The 19571-nt window shown below is 39.5% G+C and overlaps 1 protein-coding gene across 1 annotated transcript; it reads left to right on the forward strand.

Moving 5' to 3' along the window:
• The first annotated feature begins 11413 nt into the window (after positions 1-11413).
• LOC140951232 (cartilage matrix protein-like) lies at positions 11414-16846 on the forward strand. Its single transcript, XM_073400462.1, has 5 exons — positions 11414-11591; positions 12435-12627; positions 12978-13321; positions 15921-16164; positions 16775-16846. Exons 1-5 carry the CDS (start codon positions 11580-11582, stop codon positions 16807-16809), a joined length of 828 nt encoding a protein of 275 aa, XP_073256563.1. The 5' UTR covers positions 11414-11579; the 3' UTR covers positions 16810-16846.
• Positions 16847-19571: the final 2725 nt, after the last annotated feature.

Here is a 19571-nt window from a genome sequence, read left to right on the forward strand (position 1 = left end):
GGGAAGTCTCTCGACCGACTCTCGACCACCATTTAAGCGGGGGTGGTTCAGGTCAATTGTGCCCACGATCTCTATCGGTCGCTGACCAGCGGGTAAAAGTCAAATACGAAAAGTTGAATGCCGAATGCGGAAACTTGTAAGTACAATGCCCATAGTGGGATGTCGGAGGCGAAAACTTAAAGGACAAATGCTAAATGTTGGATGCGAAAAAATGAATGTACATTCCACGGAACTTGAAGGTCGAATTCGAAAACTTGGCTGTTGCTTATGAAAAGTTGAATGTCGAAGGCAGAAACTTGAATGTTGCGTAAATCAAAGTTGAATGTTGAATGCAAAAAAGTTGAATCGCGAATGCAAACTCAAATGACAAACACAAAATGTAGGATAGATTGTGCAAAGTACAATGTAAACTGGAACATTGAATTTTGGCGGAACTGGAACGCCATAGACGGAACTGAAATACGTGTCAATGCGGATTTTTCTACGGCGGTAGCGACTGAAAGCAGTCAGGGGACGGGCGACAAGTGAAAGGAGCTTTTTAGTATTTTAAAATGGGACTCGCAATCATAGAATGTGTTTGAATGGAATGTTATTATTTCCTCTTTATTACCTAATAAGATATTTTTGCCTACAAATCGCAAATCTAAGTTGTGAGTTGAATAACACAGAAATAGTCAGCCTTTAGGTAGAAAATGTCACGTCACCGAGTAAAATGATATAAAGATAGAAAATGTTCCATCACAGGCCGTTAAAATGATAAGGTAGAAAATGTCATAGCACGGTAGTAAAATGATATTTAAGCAATAGAAAACGTTATCCGCGTTTGCATAGCCTGATATAAACACGAGAGGGGTTGGGAGAATTCGAGACAGTCATGCAAACACGAGACGAAGTCGAGGGTTTGCATATAACTGTTGAGAAATTTCCCAACCCCTCGAGTGTTTATATCAGGATATGCAAACACAGGAAGAAAGTTTCTTATTGCTTTTATAAAATAACTTTCCCAAGAAAAAAAGCAAAACTCTCTTGTTTAGAGCATTGATTAAAAGAGAAATTCTTACCAGTCGCAAAGTCTTGTACACGAAGCTTGTACGCGTAATCACAGGCGGCCCAAACTCAGGCTAGGAGGGATGACGCGCCGGTGTCGCGTTACAGGCGACCGTTGAAAATATAAGAGACTTAGTATGAGAAATATATTCCTGAGATCTGCGAACGCTAAATAACGCTAAACCTTACTTTTTCTTAAATGGAATGAATAAAAAATACTTACCTGCAATGTATTCCACTGCGTTTTGGTATCTGTTTGTCGTTTTACGGGTTTTTTTGGCTTTATACACCTATCAATGTAAACCCCGTGGGGGGGGGGGGGGGGGGGGGAGTGCGGGCAAGGGGTGGGGATTTGACAAATTTTAAAATTTTTGGATCAAATTCCCCAGGGTGGGAAACGAAAGGTCAATCAAAAGTGTCAAAAAAGCCCCCACCCTAGGGGAAAAATCTAAACAAACAATACTATAATACTGTATAAAACGAATTAAAAGAACATTTCAAAAGTACGTCCTTACTAAACGTAAGCTCCGTTAAATTACTCGCCGTAATTAAGTATTTTCTCTCTCCACTAGCATCTCTTATTTTGAACAACAAAATCACTCTAGGAAGATTGACCGTGCTATCATAATATTAATGAAACGTAAAATGCTTGATAACATCTGCGAATGTCGGAACAGGTCGGATCAGTGACCCGTAAAAAATCCTCTGACTTTCATGGTGGAATTCGATTTCAATCGAGATTTACAATCAGATGGGAACTTGAAGATAAAAACTTTCTCAAAATAGACATTATCTGTTTAATAAAGGATTAAATTAACTGCAAAAGCCGTGGACGAAGATCCTGCTAGTTGTAAACGTTGGATCTCTAGAGAAGAGATCAAATCAGCCAAAATATAAAGAACAAGAACGAGAAGTCCAAAGACTACAGCAAAGCTGATTTAAAACAACGTGTATTGTTTTTTATAACAATATTTCGGCTGGCCATACCAGCCTTCTTCAGGTTTACAGATGTTACTGAACTTATGTGGCAATCACAATATTATATAGATGGAGAATGTCGCAATAAAAGGGAGAGGCGGAAATGACGTACAACATAAAAACTGGAAAAGAAAAATACTAAGGATATGGATTACAATAATTCGTCACTGCGGTTTAGGCCATGAGGTTCAAGAGTCATGGCCTTATCTATCAAATGCGACTCCCTGGCCTTACGAACTGAGTCACGTGAAGAATGAATTTTCTCTAGTGGGATTAACTGTATGTCAGTATGAGAATGGTTAGAGTGAGGGAGAAAGTGTTGAGAAACAGTAGTGGCTTTAGATTTAATGTTAGTTTTGTCGACTGGACGTCAGTGTGTTCGTTAAATCTGTCCTTGAGACGTGGCTTAGTTTCACCTATATATTGTAAATTACAACGGTTACATTGAACCATGTAGATAACATTTTTAGTGTTACAAGTAATGTGTGAAGTGATGGAGCGTTACTTGTAACACTAAAAATGTTATCTACATGGTTCAATGTAACCGTTGTAATTTACAATATATAGGTGAAACTAAGCGACGTCTCAAGGACAGATTTAACGAACACAGACGTGCAGTCGACAAAACTAACATTAAATCTAAACCCACTACTGTTTCTGAACACTTTCTCTCTCACTCTAACCATTCTCATACTGACATGCCGTTAATCCCACTAGAGAAAATTCATTTCTTCATGTGACTCAGTTCGTAAGGCCAGGGAGTCGCATTTGATAGATAAGGCCATGACTCTTGAACCTCATGGCCTAAACCGCAGTGGCGAATTATTGTAATCCATATCCTTAGTATTTTTCTTTTCCAGTTTTTATGTTGTACGTCATTTCCGCCTCTCCCTTTTATTGCGACATTCTTCATCTATATAATACTGTGATTGCTACATAAGTTCAGTAACATCTGTAAACCTGAAGAAGGCTGGTATGGCCAGCCGAAATATTGTTATAAAAAACAATACACGTTGTTTTAAATCAGCTTTGCTGTAGTCTTCGGACTTCTCGTTCTTATTATCTGTTTAGATGACAGTTTAAAGTATCGGATTATGGCGATTAAAACAAATGAAAACTTCACACCTTTCTCCAACAGCGTGACTTTCAGAAAGCCTCGAGGGACGGACTTGGTAACCGCTTCTGAATTGATACCAGGCTTCTGTCGGTCAAAGTCAAATGTTTCGACCCCGGGGTCGCTTCGCACGATCAAAAGCCCGACAGGGGGATAGTCTCAGGCATCAAATTCCCGTCCCTTGCCAGCACTCCCCCCCCCCCAACGGGATTTACATTGATAGGTGCATTATTGCCTAACCACTGTTACTCCTCCCAGTGTCCTTTCATAGAACGAAGTGAAGGCTGGTAACTTCGATCTGGCAGGGTCCAGGACCAGTCGCAACAAGAATGCCGTTTTTTTCGCCGAAATTCAAATCCGCTGCAAATTTTTCAGCTCCAGCCCAAGAGGGAAACCTCTTCTTCCCCTCTGGGAGATCGGCTCGAAAAAAGATCCATAATTTCCCAATCAAATCGAGCCATTTGTGCCGGACTTCGAGGCACGTCTGGCTTTCGTCCAGTGCCTGTGACCACCGTTGCGCTTACCAACTAATTTGCATTATGACAATTAGCACTTACACGACGGGTGCCAGGGCGGAAATGACACGTCAACTAGGCTCTTGCACTGTGAAAAAGTGAGTCCTTGCTCCCGTCGTGTAAGTGCTAATTGTCATAATGCAAATTAGTTGGTAAGCACAACAGACACAGCTTGTTTCTAAAGATTTTTCAAGTTTCAACCGCCGAGGAAATGGGTAAATAAAGTAAACTTGTCAAGTTTTTCAACTCAAAACCTTTTTCAAATTCGTGCTTGCGTGATTAGCGCGCGAAAAGCAAAACATCTTGACGTCACAACTATGTTTACATACTCTCATGCAAACACACCTCTCGGCCAATCAAAGCTCGCGTACTATCTTAGTTATTTTATAAAAAGGTAGTAGTAGAAAATGTTCCATTACGGTAGTGAAATGATATCAAGGTAGAAAATGTCCCATCACGGAGGTAAAATGGTATCAAGAAAGAAAATGTCACATCACTATAGTAAAATGACATCAAGGAAGAAAATGTCACATCACAGTAGTAAAATGATATCAAGGTAGGAAATGTCACGTCACGGTAGTAAAATGGTATCAAGGAAGAAAATGTTACATCACGGAAGTAAAATGATATCAAGGTAGAAAATGTTACGTCACGGTAGTAAAATGATATCAAGGAAGAAAGTGTCACACCACAGTAGTAAAATGATATCAAGGCAGAAAATGTTACGTCACGGTAGTAAAATGATATCAAGGAAGAAAGTGTGACACCACAGTAGTAAAATGATATCAAGTTAGAAAAATGTCACATCACGGTAGTAAAATAATATCAAAGAAGAAAATGTCACATCGCGGTAGTAAAATGATATCAAGGTAGAAAATGTCACGTCACGGTAGTAAAATGATATCAAGGAAGAAAGTGTCACACCACAGTGGTAAAATGATATCAAGGTAGAAAATGTTCCATCACGGTAGTAAAATGATGATATCAAGGTAGAAAAATGTCACATCACAGTAGTAAAATGATATCAAGGAAGAAAATGTCACATCGCGGTAGTAAAATGATATCAAGGTAAAAAAAGTCACATCACAGTAGTAAAATGATATCAAGGAAGAAAATGTCACATCGCGGTAGTAAAATGATATCAAGGTAAAAAATGTCACATCACAGTAGTAAAATGATATCAAGGAAGAAAATGTTACATCACGGTAGTAAAATGATATCAAGGCAGAAAATGTCACGTCACGGTAGTAAAATGATATTAAGGAAGAAAATGTCACATCATGGTAGTAAAATGATATCAAGGAAGAAAATGTCACATCAAGGTGAAAAATATTAATGGTAAGTGGATTCTATTACACGACAGGGTTATAGTCTCCTGACAGGAACATTTCATAGGAGATGTTACACCAAATGAAACATGACGGTAACAAATAATTTTGAAACAAACGGTGATACTGCGATACTACAGCTGAATTCGAAGTAGGAGACAGATAAACGTTACATTTCAACGCTTGTCGGTCATAGGGGGGGGGGGGGGTGGGGGGGTGGGGGGGGAGGGGTGCGACACCAAATCCTTGTACAACTGGCACTTCAGAAACAGAGGAACTACAACATCCAACACTGTCCTCTTTTCAACCAAGACATTTTAAACGGATTGAGTTATTTTTAAGCCTAGTTCGCCTAGTTAAAACTCCAAAAATGTTAATCGTACTTTTTGGCAGAAAATAAAATCAAGTACTGAAAACAAAAACACCCTTTTTCTTGACACGCCATGGAAACTTAGAATGAAAACTGAATTGGAAACGACTCGAAACTCAGGAATTCGATTCGCGTTCTGCCGCGTACCTTGCCTTGTTCTCATTCACCTAAAAGACCGGTCAAGCTTCTGAAATGACCAAGGCTGCGAGTAAATGGAATCGTTTGGGAATTTCCGGAGTCAGTTCTTCCTTTTTTAGAATCCTTGATGAAAGTTTAATATATTCAAGGTCATCTGAGGGTTCACAACAAATGACATTTTTGGGGGTAAGGTTACCATATTGAGATAATTGAAAGAACCCCACGGTGACGGCAAACTACAGTTCAGGTTTAACCGCGAAGGACGAAACATGCAGTACCTAACTTTATTACGCTGCTTGTAAGTTAATTCCAGACATCATGCAGTAAATTTATTATCAATGATGACCTAAACCGGTTAAATTCTGCTTCATTTTTCTAGGCTGTTCATCGGTTTGATTTTGCCTGTTATGGTCTCTGGTTTTTGGATTTCTCCCCTACCACGGAGACGAATGCAATGGATGAGACATCAACATGGAGGAGTGAAAGGTAATGGTAATGGAAAGTGTGCTTAGTGATAAGATAACTTTAAAAAACGCCCGAGTAACATATCAGTTTGTAGATTACCTAATAGCATCATGAAAGAATAAAGCTGGATACATATTTATGAGCTAATGGTCGAAAAGAGCAGGGGGCACGTTTTTGTTCAATTTTTTCTTTTTTCCCTCGTTCGTGACATGACGATATATTATTGTTTCTTTCTTAGAACGTCCTTCTTTCAAAGCATAGAAGAGAGCTACTACCGACAGGGGATTTGAAAATTTTTGTCGTTCTGTCCCGTCCTTCTAAAAGACAGGAAGTCCTGTCCCCAGCTCAGGGAAAATGGGAAAAAGCTTGAGTCCCGCCCCCCTGACCCAGGACAGCAAACAAGAAAAATTTACCGTCAGTCGGTTATTACTCCGAAAACAACTGAGTAAACCTGACTGCTGTTAATTGATCACGATGCCACTTTAATCATGATACCAGTGAAAGCCTGTTTGCTTTGAAGTAAAAAAAAAAAAACCTAACATACAGTCAAACCCAGTTAACTCTGAAATAGAGGTATCACAAAAAGTGTCCGCGTTAACTAACGTAGTAAGCGGGTCATGTTATTAAAGTAAAAAAAAACTCTTTTCAATCAAAACCCTTCTCGTGTATAACTCGTTTGGTGCCAAAAATTGACCTCTACAAATCATCCTATCCGGTATATTGTAGGGCTGGGAACATCGACATGCTGTCAACTGAAGGAGTTTTTTTCCTTGAAAAAGGAAAGGTCTATTTACATGCAGCTCACAGTTGATAATGAAGTGTCCGCATTAGCGAGGTTGGCTTTCTATAAGAATTCGTTGATTGGACAAGAACTAAGTGTCCATTGACAGCATTAACTGGTGTCCGTATTAAGCGGGTTGAATTTAGAGAAAATGTATTTGCTAAGAGCTTTCCCCAGGGGCAAAGAAAACTGTCCGTAATAACAAAGTGTCCGTATTTCAGTGGTTACCACTAACACGCGCCCTTGAATGGCTTTTCCTCTCTGTTGAAACCTGAGTTTCCGTGGACAGCGTCAACAAATTGTTTCCATGGTTTTCTCACGCGCTCCCGACAGAGAAGGTTCCCTCATCGCTGAATGAAGGGCGAAGCCCAATAAGATGAAGGATTATATTGTTAAAACAACGAGGACTCTGCGAGCTGTGTGAAATAGCCGAAACACTCTCTATAGTTTTCGTTAAGGTTTTTAAGTTGTTTATTTATTTGATTGTATGAAAACACGGGAGCCGTCGACGAATTGCCAAAGAGTATAAATTCAAAGAAACGAAAGATATCACACAGACAAGGGAAAAAGTTTCCTCTGAATGGAGGCTGTTTTCGAAAATGAATTTTGCAACCTGCAGATCTACTGATTATTCTTCATGTTGTCGAATACAATCAACAACCCTTACAACGGCAACAACAAGAATTTATCGTGGTTACGGTTTGCCATTTACATACATCGCAGAATTAGCAAGAACTCAGCGAGTTGCGAGCGTGTATTGAGAAAGATTATGTGGTTGTAGAGCTTTGTAAATTACAGCGTGTAACAAATTCGTACTTCGTGTCAGATCCTGTAGCAAAATATTGGAAAAACGACTTATAAAACGCCGACATGTTCTTCCAAGTGCTCGAGAAACAGGGAAAGAATCTTCTCTAGGCCAATTGACCTCCACCAAAACGCAGGTTTGAACCGAAGAAAAAACCTTTGAGGGCGCGTGTTAGTGGTAACAGCTGTAAGCAGGTGTCCGTAAAGCGAGGTTTGAACTCTTCTCGCTGCTAAACTAGGATTCCCCGGCAAGAATTAACCGCTTTATAGGCTAGTCTGTAATAAACTAGGAATATTAATTACTATCTGGGGACCTTAAGATCCGATAACGGCGATGGCAACGAGAACGTCAATAATTCTTCACGTGCAGCACACTTGTTTTTGTTCATTGCTTTGCCGACACTGCACGATTACGACGTGGAAATGCCTTAATTCCTAATTTCACGTTTTAAGGAGGACTTCACTTTTCTTTCTCTTTCTGAAGTTCAGCGGATATGGTTCTTAGGAATTCAACTCCAGGATAATTCGCCTAGTAAGCTTTTGACAAAGCAATTGAGTTGAATTATGTCGATGAAGATTGAACAGGGAAAGAGATCTCACTTTATGTGATTTTTGTTGCCGTCGCCGTCCTCCGACCTTCTATTAACTAGAACGATCCTTACACTAACTCAAAATGATGTGGTGACCATGATCTTTCCTTCAAGGTCCGTATAATTTCTTTTTCCATGGTCCCTTTGGGCGATGGTCACTACATGGACAGAGGTATCGAGTTCCCTGGCAACGAGGTAAGGTTTCGTCATCAAGACGTGCCCCATTCCCCCGCCGGTTCGTCATTTCGGAAAGAATTTGTTTTACTAGACACAGACCCCTACCGGGCCAGGGAGAAGGTGATGGGGTTTAGGTTGCGTTCCTTTTGACCAATCAAAATCCTGATTTTACAATGATTTATCGTTCCATTAATAATCTGAACCATCGATCTCGACGTTTGGATCGTTCAGACTGGTATCTCAACCTGGTTTCAGATTTTCGTTCCATTTAACGAAACTGCTCTTTGATCACCAGAATGAGCTGGTATCTCGATAAACATGGCTGGTCAAAGTCAGTTCAGGCAAAAAGATTTTACACTCCTCCGTTGTTTTATGCCGCTTAAGGACCGTAGTTTAATTGATTCAAGTTGCACTGGGGTAACTCTAAATCCGTAAAGAAACGAGAGCGCTTGGAGATTCTCACCGTGAAATGTCCGATGTGTGTTTAGTGCTCGCCTCAAAGCATTTTTAAAGCTTCGTAATTGTCTTCTGAGCTTGTTTGGTTAAAATTACAGATATTTTCAAGTTACAAGGCCCAGTAAGGACAGCTACTTGTTAAAGAGCTACTTTTCCTTCCATCGCTGCACGAGAAGACTCATAATTTAACGAAGATAATTATAAAAACAGATGCGAGGAAATTGAGAAGATCAGTGCGCAGCAGCCATCTCTTCTCAGATTTTTGTTCCGGCTAGCACGAAAGTACAAACAATCTGGATTGTATAAAATCCGAAAAATGTTTGGCTAAAGGGAACGCAACCTTAATGTCGCTTTAACCTGCGATCAGGAGCTCTTTTTTGCTTTTGAGATACTTTGACACTTTTTAAGATAATGGAGGGGAGGGCATTTTCTCAGGTTAATGGGGAGTTAAATCAAATACCTTTTTGAGCGACGCACATCAACCGGAAGTAAGTCGTTTTCCCTTTCATTTTGACATGACGCTACAAACGTTGCTTTCCTAAGTGTCTTCAGTTTTCTCTAAAATAGACTAGTTGCCCGAAATTCTGGTCAAAATCATGTCTGTAGGAAGACAGCCGGTCATTAACTTATAAACTCCAAATCGTGTTTTTTCGAAAGTAACTTGAAGGTGCGCATTGAATACTACAAAACAAAATCATCGGATGGAAAGAAAGCCATGCTAATTCAACATACAAGTCAACAGAAAAGGAAATTGATTAAATTTAACTTCTTCTGATCTTATAGCTAACTTCTTTTAGTTGAAATAGAACTGGTGGTCTGCTGCGTTCTGATTGGTTGAGCTACCACTAAATATAGGCTATATGTTATAGCCCACTAGTAGCGAAAAGCGCCGGCTTTGAAAACCAAAACAAAGGTTTTAAGTCTGGCTTAAACTAGCTAAAGTTTTTTTGTTTCGATAGTTTTTACCAAGTAGTTGGATTTTACTGAAACAATTATTCCTCTTAACCTCATGGCCTCTGAGTCAATAGCCCATTGACTGAGGGTCTCAATGGGGTGGTGGCTTTTACGGTTATCGACTAAAATTTTGGCTCTTTTACGGATATCGGTTATTTTTTTTCAGTTACGGTTAACGAAAAAGTTAAAAATTAACTTCTTTTGTTTTAAAAAGTTAAATATTAATTAACCTGTATTTTTTTGAATAAAGGTCTTCGGATCATCTCGGGATGAGATAAGCTATTCTTTTCAAAATTTTAACATTTGTTAGATCATACTTTTTATAAAGTATTCCACTTCTAATATTATTTTACACTTAGAAATGTCAATAGTCAATTTAAAAATAATCTTTGTGAAAAAGCAAAAGCAGACACGCGAACGCCCAACTCAAGGCCGGGACGCGATATTCATTATAACAGAAATGGCCGTTTTCACATTAGAGACGGGTTATCCGTTTGACGATTCGCGTCAGATAGGTAATACGTGTTAATTTGAAAATGGAATAGTTTTAATTTTGAATGAACAATCCACCTAACTTTTGAAGAGGGGATTATCCGTTCCAGATAGCCTGTGTACAGCCGCCCTTCCCCCCCCCCCCCCCCTAGAAAAAATCGGAGAAGGTGGTCTGTGGGGAGGACGGGACTGTACAGTGGTTAGTTTCAGACGGATGATCCATTTCTAGCTCTAGGCGTGAAAACGGCCAATAACAAAATTCCCGTGTCCAGTGTTTTTAATGATAGCGAAGGACTGTCTGCCGTTGCCTTGTCCGTAGGCCGCATTATCCGCGCGGCTAATGCGTTTCGGGTCACGTGGTCCTAGCGAGTTCGCCACCGAAATGCCTTGACCGAGATTGCGTGGGAAGACGCCGTACAGGGACTAGGCATGGCAATGTCTACGGTAGCGTCAGAGAAAAACAGGGAAATATTGTTTATTTTACAAACAGTGACATCTCTACGTGTTGTTTCACTAGTGTTTCGAGGGCACGAACTCCGGAAAATTGCAAATATTAATCCCTAGCAAGAAGCCATACTTTCGCTAAGGAAAAAATTAGTTCTCCGAGAGAGCGCCGGAAATGGAGCCTAGGTCTTGGTTAAGGCGCTTCGCCTAACATGCGTACGGAGTCAAACTAGCCAGGAAATAAAAAACGCAACCATAAGTGAGTTTAGTGCCTTCCTTAAAAGTGGCAAATCTAGGGAACACTTTCTTTTACGGTTAACTCTTTTTTACCCTTTTTACGGCTAACGGTTAAAATGTTTCAATTTTTACGGCTATCGGCTAAATTTTTGGCCGTTTTACGCCTATCGGTTAACCCCATTGAGACCCTCTTGACTCAGGGCTATAGACTCAGACGCCCATTCGGGCTCGAGGAATAATTGTTAAATACCTCATTCGCGTACGACTAAGCAACTATTGCTCATTGCAGCTAAAGCAACTCTATAACGATGTGCAGAAAGAGAACAAGGTTTCAGGCCAACAGAAATCCGGGAAGTCTTAAGAACGCCGGATTAAGATAATTGTCCTGTCGTGGGGTATAACCGCCTCGTAACAACTTTTTCTGAGTACAGCCCGGGTGGTTTTAAAAGTTGTCCCAGTGCTGAATAAAAAGAGCGTATTCCAAGATTTAGCGTCTGATTTTGTTTAATAACTGATTATTTTCTTTGTTACCATCTATTGGTTATCTTCCAGTTCAGTGCGGAGGTAACGTAACTATTAACAACACTAGTGAAATCACTAGTCCCGGATTCCCATTAAACTATCCTAATAATGCAAACTGTGAGTGGAAAATCTACGTTGATGAAGGCTCGCGAATAAAGCTAACGTTCATGGACTTTAAAGTAAGTGATAAATTAATGAGGGAACAAAGTTTTTAAGTGATTAGCAACGACATTTAAAATTCTATTTTTAAAGTAACTAACATTTTGGGCTTTGATCCAAGAAAAGATAATCATCCCGACCCCTTTCCACAGTAAGGCTTTTGTACTTGTTTACAAATTTGAGACAAGCTGAACGTTGCTTTGCACACTGAGTAGAGGTATTTTATTGCCCTCTAAGGGGTCTCCAAACGTTGCTTTCCATGAACCTGCTCCAAACTTAGCTTACTATTTGTTGTGACAGCTACCTGATCGTCGAGTTTCCTCTATTGTACCTAACGTTAATTCTTTCAAAAACCTATTTGAGCGGTTTTATTCCTGACTTTCCCCTGTCTTTAAAACCTTCATTTCTCGATAACCATCTTACCATCCAACATTCGGATTTTTCCATTTTTGTATTAATTTCGTTGACTGATAAGCCAGTAAATCGAAGTATACACGCTTATGCTCTCATATAGCTGAACGGTTTTGAGTTAAGAGGGTTTATCTTTCATGATATTCACAAACAACAGAGAAGGAGTTCGAGTAATTTAGGCTACAAAGTACAAACAATATGTGGCGGGAAAACATACTCGCACACGCACACTTGTTGCGCAGAAGTACACAACAAGTATAAAATATACTGTTTGACGTTGGCACAACAGGAATAAAATATTTAATTATATTGAAACACACAACTTTGGTTTAAACGATTTGCTTACCAAGTCCAATCATACTGCATTATAGATTTATAGAGTAGAGGAACGAACCTTTGAGACACTCTGTAGTAATTACGTCTCGCTGAGTAACGTATGCTTCACCTCCTAGGTGGAATCATGTCCGTTTGATTATTTGGAGGTTTTTAATGGTGACACAAAAGATATAAAGAAACGTGTGGCTAAACTATGCGGAAGTGATTTACCCGATCCTATCGAATCCAGTGGCAACACACTCATCCTAAAGTTCTCCTCAGATTACGCAATTGGCTGCAAAGGCTTTAAGCTGCAGCTTACAAAAACAGGTGTGGCACTAGCTAGTTTTGTTAGTACATATCAAAAGTAATGAGAATTATTCTCTCTGTACATATTTATCCTGATGTAGTTAGGCATTTACAATGTGGTACTGAGCAAGTGACTGCAAAACGCCGGATAAGCAATAGTACCTACAGTGAACATAGACTAGAGATCAGAAAGTAGTTGCGGCCACACTAGAATGCGATACGAGAGGTTTCACCTGTAAGCTTTTACCGGGAATTATTATTATTATGTTTTTTTTTATGGATAAGAAGTCACTTCATTGGAGATGGTTGTAGCTCATGGAGGTTCGACCTTAATATGTATATTTCTATAATGTCAATCTTTCGTCTTTCAGCTCCATTGTGTGGCCCAGAGGATGCTTTTGCGGATTATGCCTTCCTCATAGATGCATCAAGCGGTATTCTCCCATCGGAATTTGATATTTTAAAAACGTTCGTCAAACGAGTGATAGACTTTCTTCAGATTGGACCTAATCAGACCCATGTTGGTGTGATTGAGTACAGCAGGAATGCTAGTTTGCAGTTCAATTTTTCAAGATCCTATGACAAACGAGAAATTAAAAACTTTGTGGAACAAGTACCCCATACTGCAGGTATCACACGGATCGATTTGGCGTTGAAGGTTGCTTCGGAACAATTATTCACACCGCAAGAAGGAATGAGAGACGATTCAAGAAAGGTAAAGTTAATTAAGCAGCTATCAATAAATTCGCCGTGATTTTCCTTAAGTCCCCCGGTAAGTGTGAAACGGTAACTTATTTTTCCTTCTAAAATTACAAAACATGAACCCAAGGACTACAGAAGGATTTTATGTCGAGAACATTTTCTAATTTTGTGAAGTATTTATATTGAAAAGAAAGTGCATTTGACAGTTATCGTTCAAAGAGATACAAACTTCTAAATTAGGTAATGGGTGAAAGGGGTGCCATTTGTCAATAGAAGGTATACTAAACGGAAACCTTTCTATCAAAAATGGTAAGAGGTGAAACGGTAATTTATTATTCCTTCTAAAATTCCAAAACATGAACCCTTCTAACATTTGATGACCTGATGTGCGCACCACATCGTATTGAGAAAAGTTTCGTTCTCTTAGTTGTACTCGAACAACAACAAATCAACAAAAATTTTATTCCACATAGTTCAGATACAACACTAATTACACACTCAGATAATTGATTACAGGAATACTGAGAAATCGGAAAAAAGTAAAACACACCATAAAAGTAAACACGGCCATTTTAAGTAAAGGAGCCGGGTTAAGCCCTTTCCCGATCGCAACACTGATTGTAACGCCTTCGAACATTTGATGACTTGATGTGCGCACCACATCGTATTGAGAAAATCTTCGTTCTCTTAGTTGTACTCGAACAACAACAAATCAACAAAAATTTTATTCCACATAGTTCAGATCCAACACTAATTACACACTCAGATAATAGATTACAGGAATACTGAGAAATCGGAAAAAAAAACTTTCCCGCTGATAATAGCATAAAAGGCTAATTGCCAGAGGCGGCAGAAAGATGAAAACAAACTTATGGTGATGAAATAAGACAATTCAAAGTAGACAGACTACAAATTGTATTAACTGAGATAACTATACAATAAGGTTAAATAAGAAAAATAAATGGAAAAATTTCCTTCCAGAAAAAACAGATAAATGAATAAATGAAACAAAAAAAGTGCTTTCCAAGGCTAAGATAAATCATGCTAAAGTAATTGAGCAATTGGGAGACTTCCATATAGTCATTTTTAAGCTCTAAAGTTTCAAGATTCGGAACTTGGATTTACGAAGACATCTAACAGAAAAGTAGGTTGAGTTTGAAGTATTCCACTTCAACTGGCTCTAGACTGTACTGAGAACGCTATTAAGAACTCTACTGTTGAACTACCACTAGCTACAGACGACATTATGGACCTACTCAACCTCAGTTTGACTTCAACGTACTTTCAGTACGGTAGTAAGAACAATTACAACACGGACTTTGTTAGACGGAACACTCACAGTAACGCTGATTCCAACATTCAGACCAATTCTGGCCCTGTTACGACAGCGACTATACCGTACATCAGAGGCACCTATGAAACTATTGCACGTATATTACAACCTTACAATATACGTGTTGCACGCAAACCGATAACCACTTTACGGCGACTGCTTACTAATGTCAAGGAAAAAACAAACCGGAGGACAGAAAGGGAGCAGTATACAAGATCAAATGCTGCGACTGTCAGGCTTCTTACATTGGTGAAACCGGCAGAAACCTAAGCACGAGACTGACCGAACACAAACGAGCGACGAAGAATGGTGACGTCAACAATCACATTGCTGAGCACCATTTAAAGACGAAACATCAAATTGACTGGGACTCTGCGACATGTATAACGTATTCTACAGACTGCTATCAACGTCTTACTTTAGAAAGCTGGTTTACTAACTTAGAGCAAACGCCACTGAATCGTAGCCAACAGTTACCAGCGCCGTACAAACGACTTATTGACGAGATCAAGCAAAACTAACTACGAGAGAATGACAATTTGACTAACAATAGACGACTGTTTAACTGTGATAATAGACGGATCGAGACGCTCCAATTACTGATTACGAGTCTTCGTAGCCAATAACATCACGGCTTAACTGACAGACGACCAATAACATTGCGATGTAATTGACCAATAAGATCAATAACCAGAGTATGATACCGTCAACTGACGTGATACAACTCAGTTTGACCCTGAACATGACTACCGCACAGGTTTTCGAAACGTCAGTCACTGTCAACAACAACAGTCCTATTCAGGACTACTTTCACCTGGACGATCAAACTCAACCTACTTTTGAAATGACTCCTTGGTTCAAACCTTTCACAGTTCTACCTCTAACAGAGTAAGGGATAGAGTTCCAAATCGATATACCAATCCTTGAAAAAGATTTTTTCATTTGCTCAGTTTTGGAAGTTTCACGTAGAAGCATTCATTTGACGATGATCTGGTGTTACAATTTTGAATCGTACTGGTTTTGGTGAATTGGCTAAGAATGTTAGTCTTGGGACGGACTGCTCATGAATGTCATGCATACATTAAATAACGTACATGTTTAAAGAATGAAAAGGACAAAGGAAGTTATTTTGCTTGGACAAAAAAAAGGAACCGCATGTTCTCGAGCATTACCAAGCGAGCGAAAAGCACGTTTTTGCAGTACCAATAGCCTCTTAGAATATAAGGTTCTCAGTTTCGATCCGTTGGCTGGCAACCAATTTGATATGCTATTTTTTCAGGTCATGGTTATTCTTACTTACGGGAACCAAACTGGATTTGACCTTGTTCCTGATCAGACACCTCTTGAGGATGCAATACAACCGTTCAAGGATTTGGGTGTCAAGATTATTGCGATTGGTATTGGAAGTGTAGACAGGGAGCAGCTGGCAACTTTGGTCACTGACCCCAATGATATTCTACAGCCAAAAAATTTTCAAGAACTCTTGACTTTAGTGAAGACAACGGTTGAAAAGAGCTGTGAAGGTACGTATTTAAATAGTTAACTTCATATTGGCGCCTCGGCCCTAAAGATCTGCTTTTAAAAGAAAAGAGAATGGATTGGGAGTTTTCTGGCCCCTCCCCTCCCCGCTGATGATGATGCGAACATCTGGAAATGAAGCGAAAAGTATCAAGGAGTATATAACAGTGGGAGACCCATTACAAACGAAAAGGGGTTAGCGTCTATGAATCCCGTTTCTTATTCATTTTTGGGCAAATGATTTTAGTATAAACCGCACAAGCTGCATTTCCATGAGTGAAGTCCAAAATCCGTCGCGCTTGCAACAGCAGTGAAGAAACAAAAGAGATCAGACAAAGGAAAGGCTCATTTTACAAATGGGTCATATTTTGAGGCCAGTAATGTCTTGCTTCACTTAATCGCTAGAGGGAATAGGTTACGCACGAGTAAGCTCCTAGCCTCCCCTCCCCCCTCTCCTCCATCCCCTATAAGAACGGAGCACCACATCGAAGGGTCAAATTTTATCAAGCGCAGTGGCGTACATTACAGTTAATTCACCAGTTAACTGTTCTTGACGCCGTGACAATGTGTCAGTAAAAAGCGGCAGTAATATGATTGCCTTGTTGCGTTTACTAGGTGGGAACAGCCCCAGTTTGTTGCCCGGTCTGTGATGATGATGAACATGAGTCGACGGTCACCGGTTCAGTACTGACAACGGCAGATGAATCATGCATAAATCGCAAATGCCTTATAGCTTGCCAGCTTTTAAAAATTGTTTTATACTTTTTCAGTTGTTAGGAGCAAAGCTAGCGTTATATTAGCCTTATAGTAGTGTAATCGGCTCTTGTCTTTAGAGCAAATTCCATTTTTAAGCCGCTGAAGTTGTAAGCAACCTCGTTCCCAGGGTCCTCTCCTAGTCGTCTCCCGAAGCGAGAAGGAGGGCTGGGAAATAGGCTCTGATGAACTGGCCTCGATATAGACTACGAGTAGTCCCCATTTTTCCTCAGGGATAGTAGAGCGAGCGAAACGCGAGCGAGCGTGAAAATCACCCCACGCGAGAAAGGCGAAACGCGGCGGTTAGAAAGAAACTTCATGTTGTCTCTCCCCACCGGCATCTCTCTTTTCTCGCGTGGGGTGATTTTCACGCACTCTCGCGTTTCGCTCGCTCTACTATCCCTGACGAAAAATAGGGACTAATCGTAGTCTAGCCTCGATAGGTACCGAGGAAAGTATATTATCTGTCGGATACAACACGCACGTTTCACGCAAATGGCAAAATTTCTGAAAGTGATGATAATTCAGTAACGGTACAGGAGCCGGTAGAGATAATAATAATGATGATGATAACTCTGACGGTTTGTTATAAAGTCAGAATGATTGTACTTGAGGATTCAATTCTAATAACTGCAAATGATTTTGAATTTTAATTTTGTCTCAATGATTTTCCTTTATTAGCACTTCAGTCAATAAAGCTTGCATTGCTGTTGTTGTTCTTGTCTGTGATTAGTACATTTCGTGGTTAAAGTGCCTCCAGTGATATGACCGGGCTGACCTTATGTTGAGGACATGAGGGAGCCTTTAAAACACCCAATTTTGACTGAATTGAAATAGTAAACCGAACCTTACGGAAGGAGAGTGATAGAAAAAATAAAACAAAAAAAAATTAAATGGATAATTGTATTTGGCAAATATATTCCACTGTGTTATTTGTTTTCTTTCTTTATTTTTCTATGACTCATCTGCCGCAAGGATCAGTTTGCTGTTTAATTTTGAAATTTGGTATTGAAAATTTTACTGATCCACAGATTTACTAAAGATCCGCTGACCCTCATACCCTCACTGATTTCTTACGGTATACTTTTAGATACTTTAGAGCTTTTGGGGCGAAAAAGAAACTCCCCTCTTTCTATGAGCGTAATCGAAGCCAAAGATTTGAAACAGGAAAACCTTAACGTCATAAAAAGGTCAAAAATACCATTTCGGGCAGGTTCTGGGCAGGTTACTTGTCTAAAAAGGAATTAGAAGAGGAGTTAGCCCCTGAAAACCGTTTCTAGCTACGACACTCAAAATTCGAATTATGGGACTTTAAAGATACAGTATTATAGTGTACACCCTGTAACCATACCTTTCCTTAATAAAACGATCGACTTCTTTGATTTATTTTATTGCAAAGTAAGCTGTTTTTTCGGTAACTGGTCCAATTCTCGTATCATCTTAGATTTTCGTCTTTTGACTTAAAAACGCTAGTTTTTGGAAAACAAAAACTGATCACTTGACATTTTATTACAAAATTTTCTTTTTACTTTTAATTAGATTCGACAATAAAGACAATTACGTTAAAATCATCTCATATCCAACAAGCGCGAGTGGAATAATTGTTTTATTAAAACGCCTACAGAATATCGAGAATTCTTCCCGACTTTATTTGTAAAAACCAACTATTTTCAGCTTGTTTTTAATTTTAAGAAGACGCGTACAGCCGTTACCAAATTTGGAGAGCATGGTATAATGGCTCATATATCCACAGGTAGCCCAAGCTCGAAATATGAGCATAGGCGAGCATCGGCATTGTTGCGTAACATTCAAAATATAAGGATTTGTATGGGGAAAAAACCTATCGTTTCTGTAACCTACCGAAATGAAAGGATTTCAATAAAAAAAAAAAAGCTTACCTTACTTAAAATGTGTGTTACGTCTCTCCTGTGTGGTCCACGGGCCGATTTATGGCCGTTTTATGGGTTTTTATGTAAGCGGTTTTCTGTGTACATAAAGGTTTACCAAGGTGGGCACTCCAGCGAAGTGGCCAGACTGATTGTTGTATTGCCTGCATGCAGACGTCTCCTATTTCCGTTGTTGCAACAAATGAAATAGGAGACCTCTGCACGCAGGCAATACGTTGTAAAGAATCTAAAGAAATTAAGACTAAGAATCTAGTACTAGATTGTAACAGCGAGACGCAGTCCTAATTTGAGTTGCTTCTGATGCATTCGGAACAGGCCTGACTTCAACAACAACAAAACAACAACAACAACAACCACAAGAAAAAACAAATAAAACTTTTCATGTACACGTATACAATGACACGAGCCACGTTCTTCGAAAACAAAAATAACAAAACTACTGATACTAGCCATGAGTATAATTTCCCGTTTCCGATGACTTTAATGGCGAGGCCGGAAATAGTCCTGAAGTGGTGTTTATGGCTATATGCTGAGTCATGCACTATCGTATAATTTGGCCCACCCTACAAGTCCTTTTGCACTGTATCTGAAACATATACCTTCTTATGTAACAGAAATTTTTGTCGTACGTTTGGTAGTACGGCGGGTCTTTCATATGAAACACAGAGGATGCGTGTCGTCTGCGATGTTTTGTAAACCACATTTCCGTTTGTGTAACCGCTTCAGCTTTAGTCTGGACGGAACGGAAAATT

The sequence above is a fragment of the Porites lutea genome, chromosome 10 (assembly GCF_958299795.1).
Source record: "Porites lutea chromosome 10, jaPorLute2.1, whole genome shotgun sequence".
Lineage (NCBI taxonomy): Eukaryota > Metazoa > Cnidaria > Anthozoa > Scleractinia > Poritidae > Porites > Porites lutea.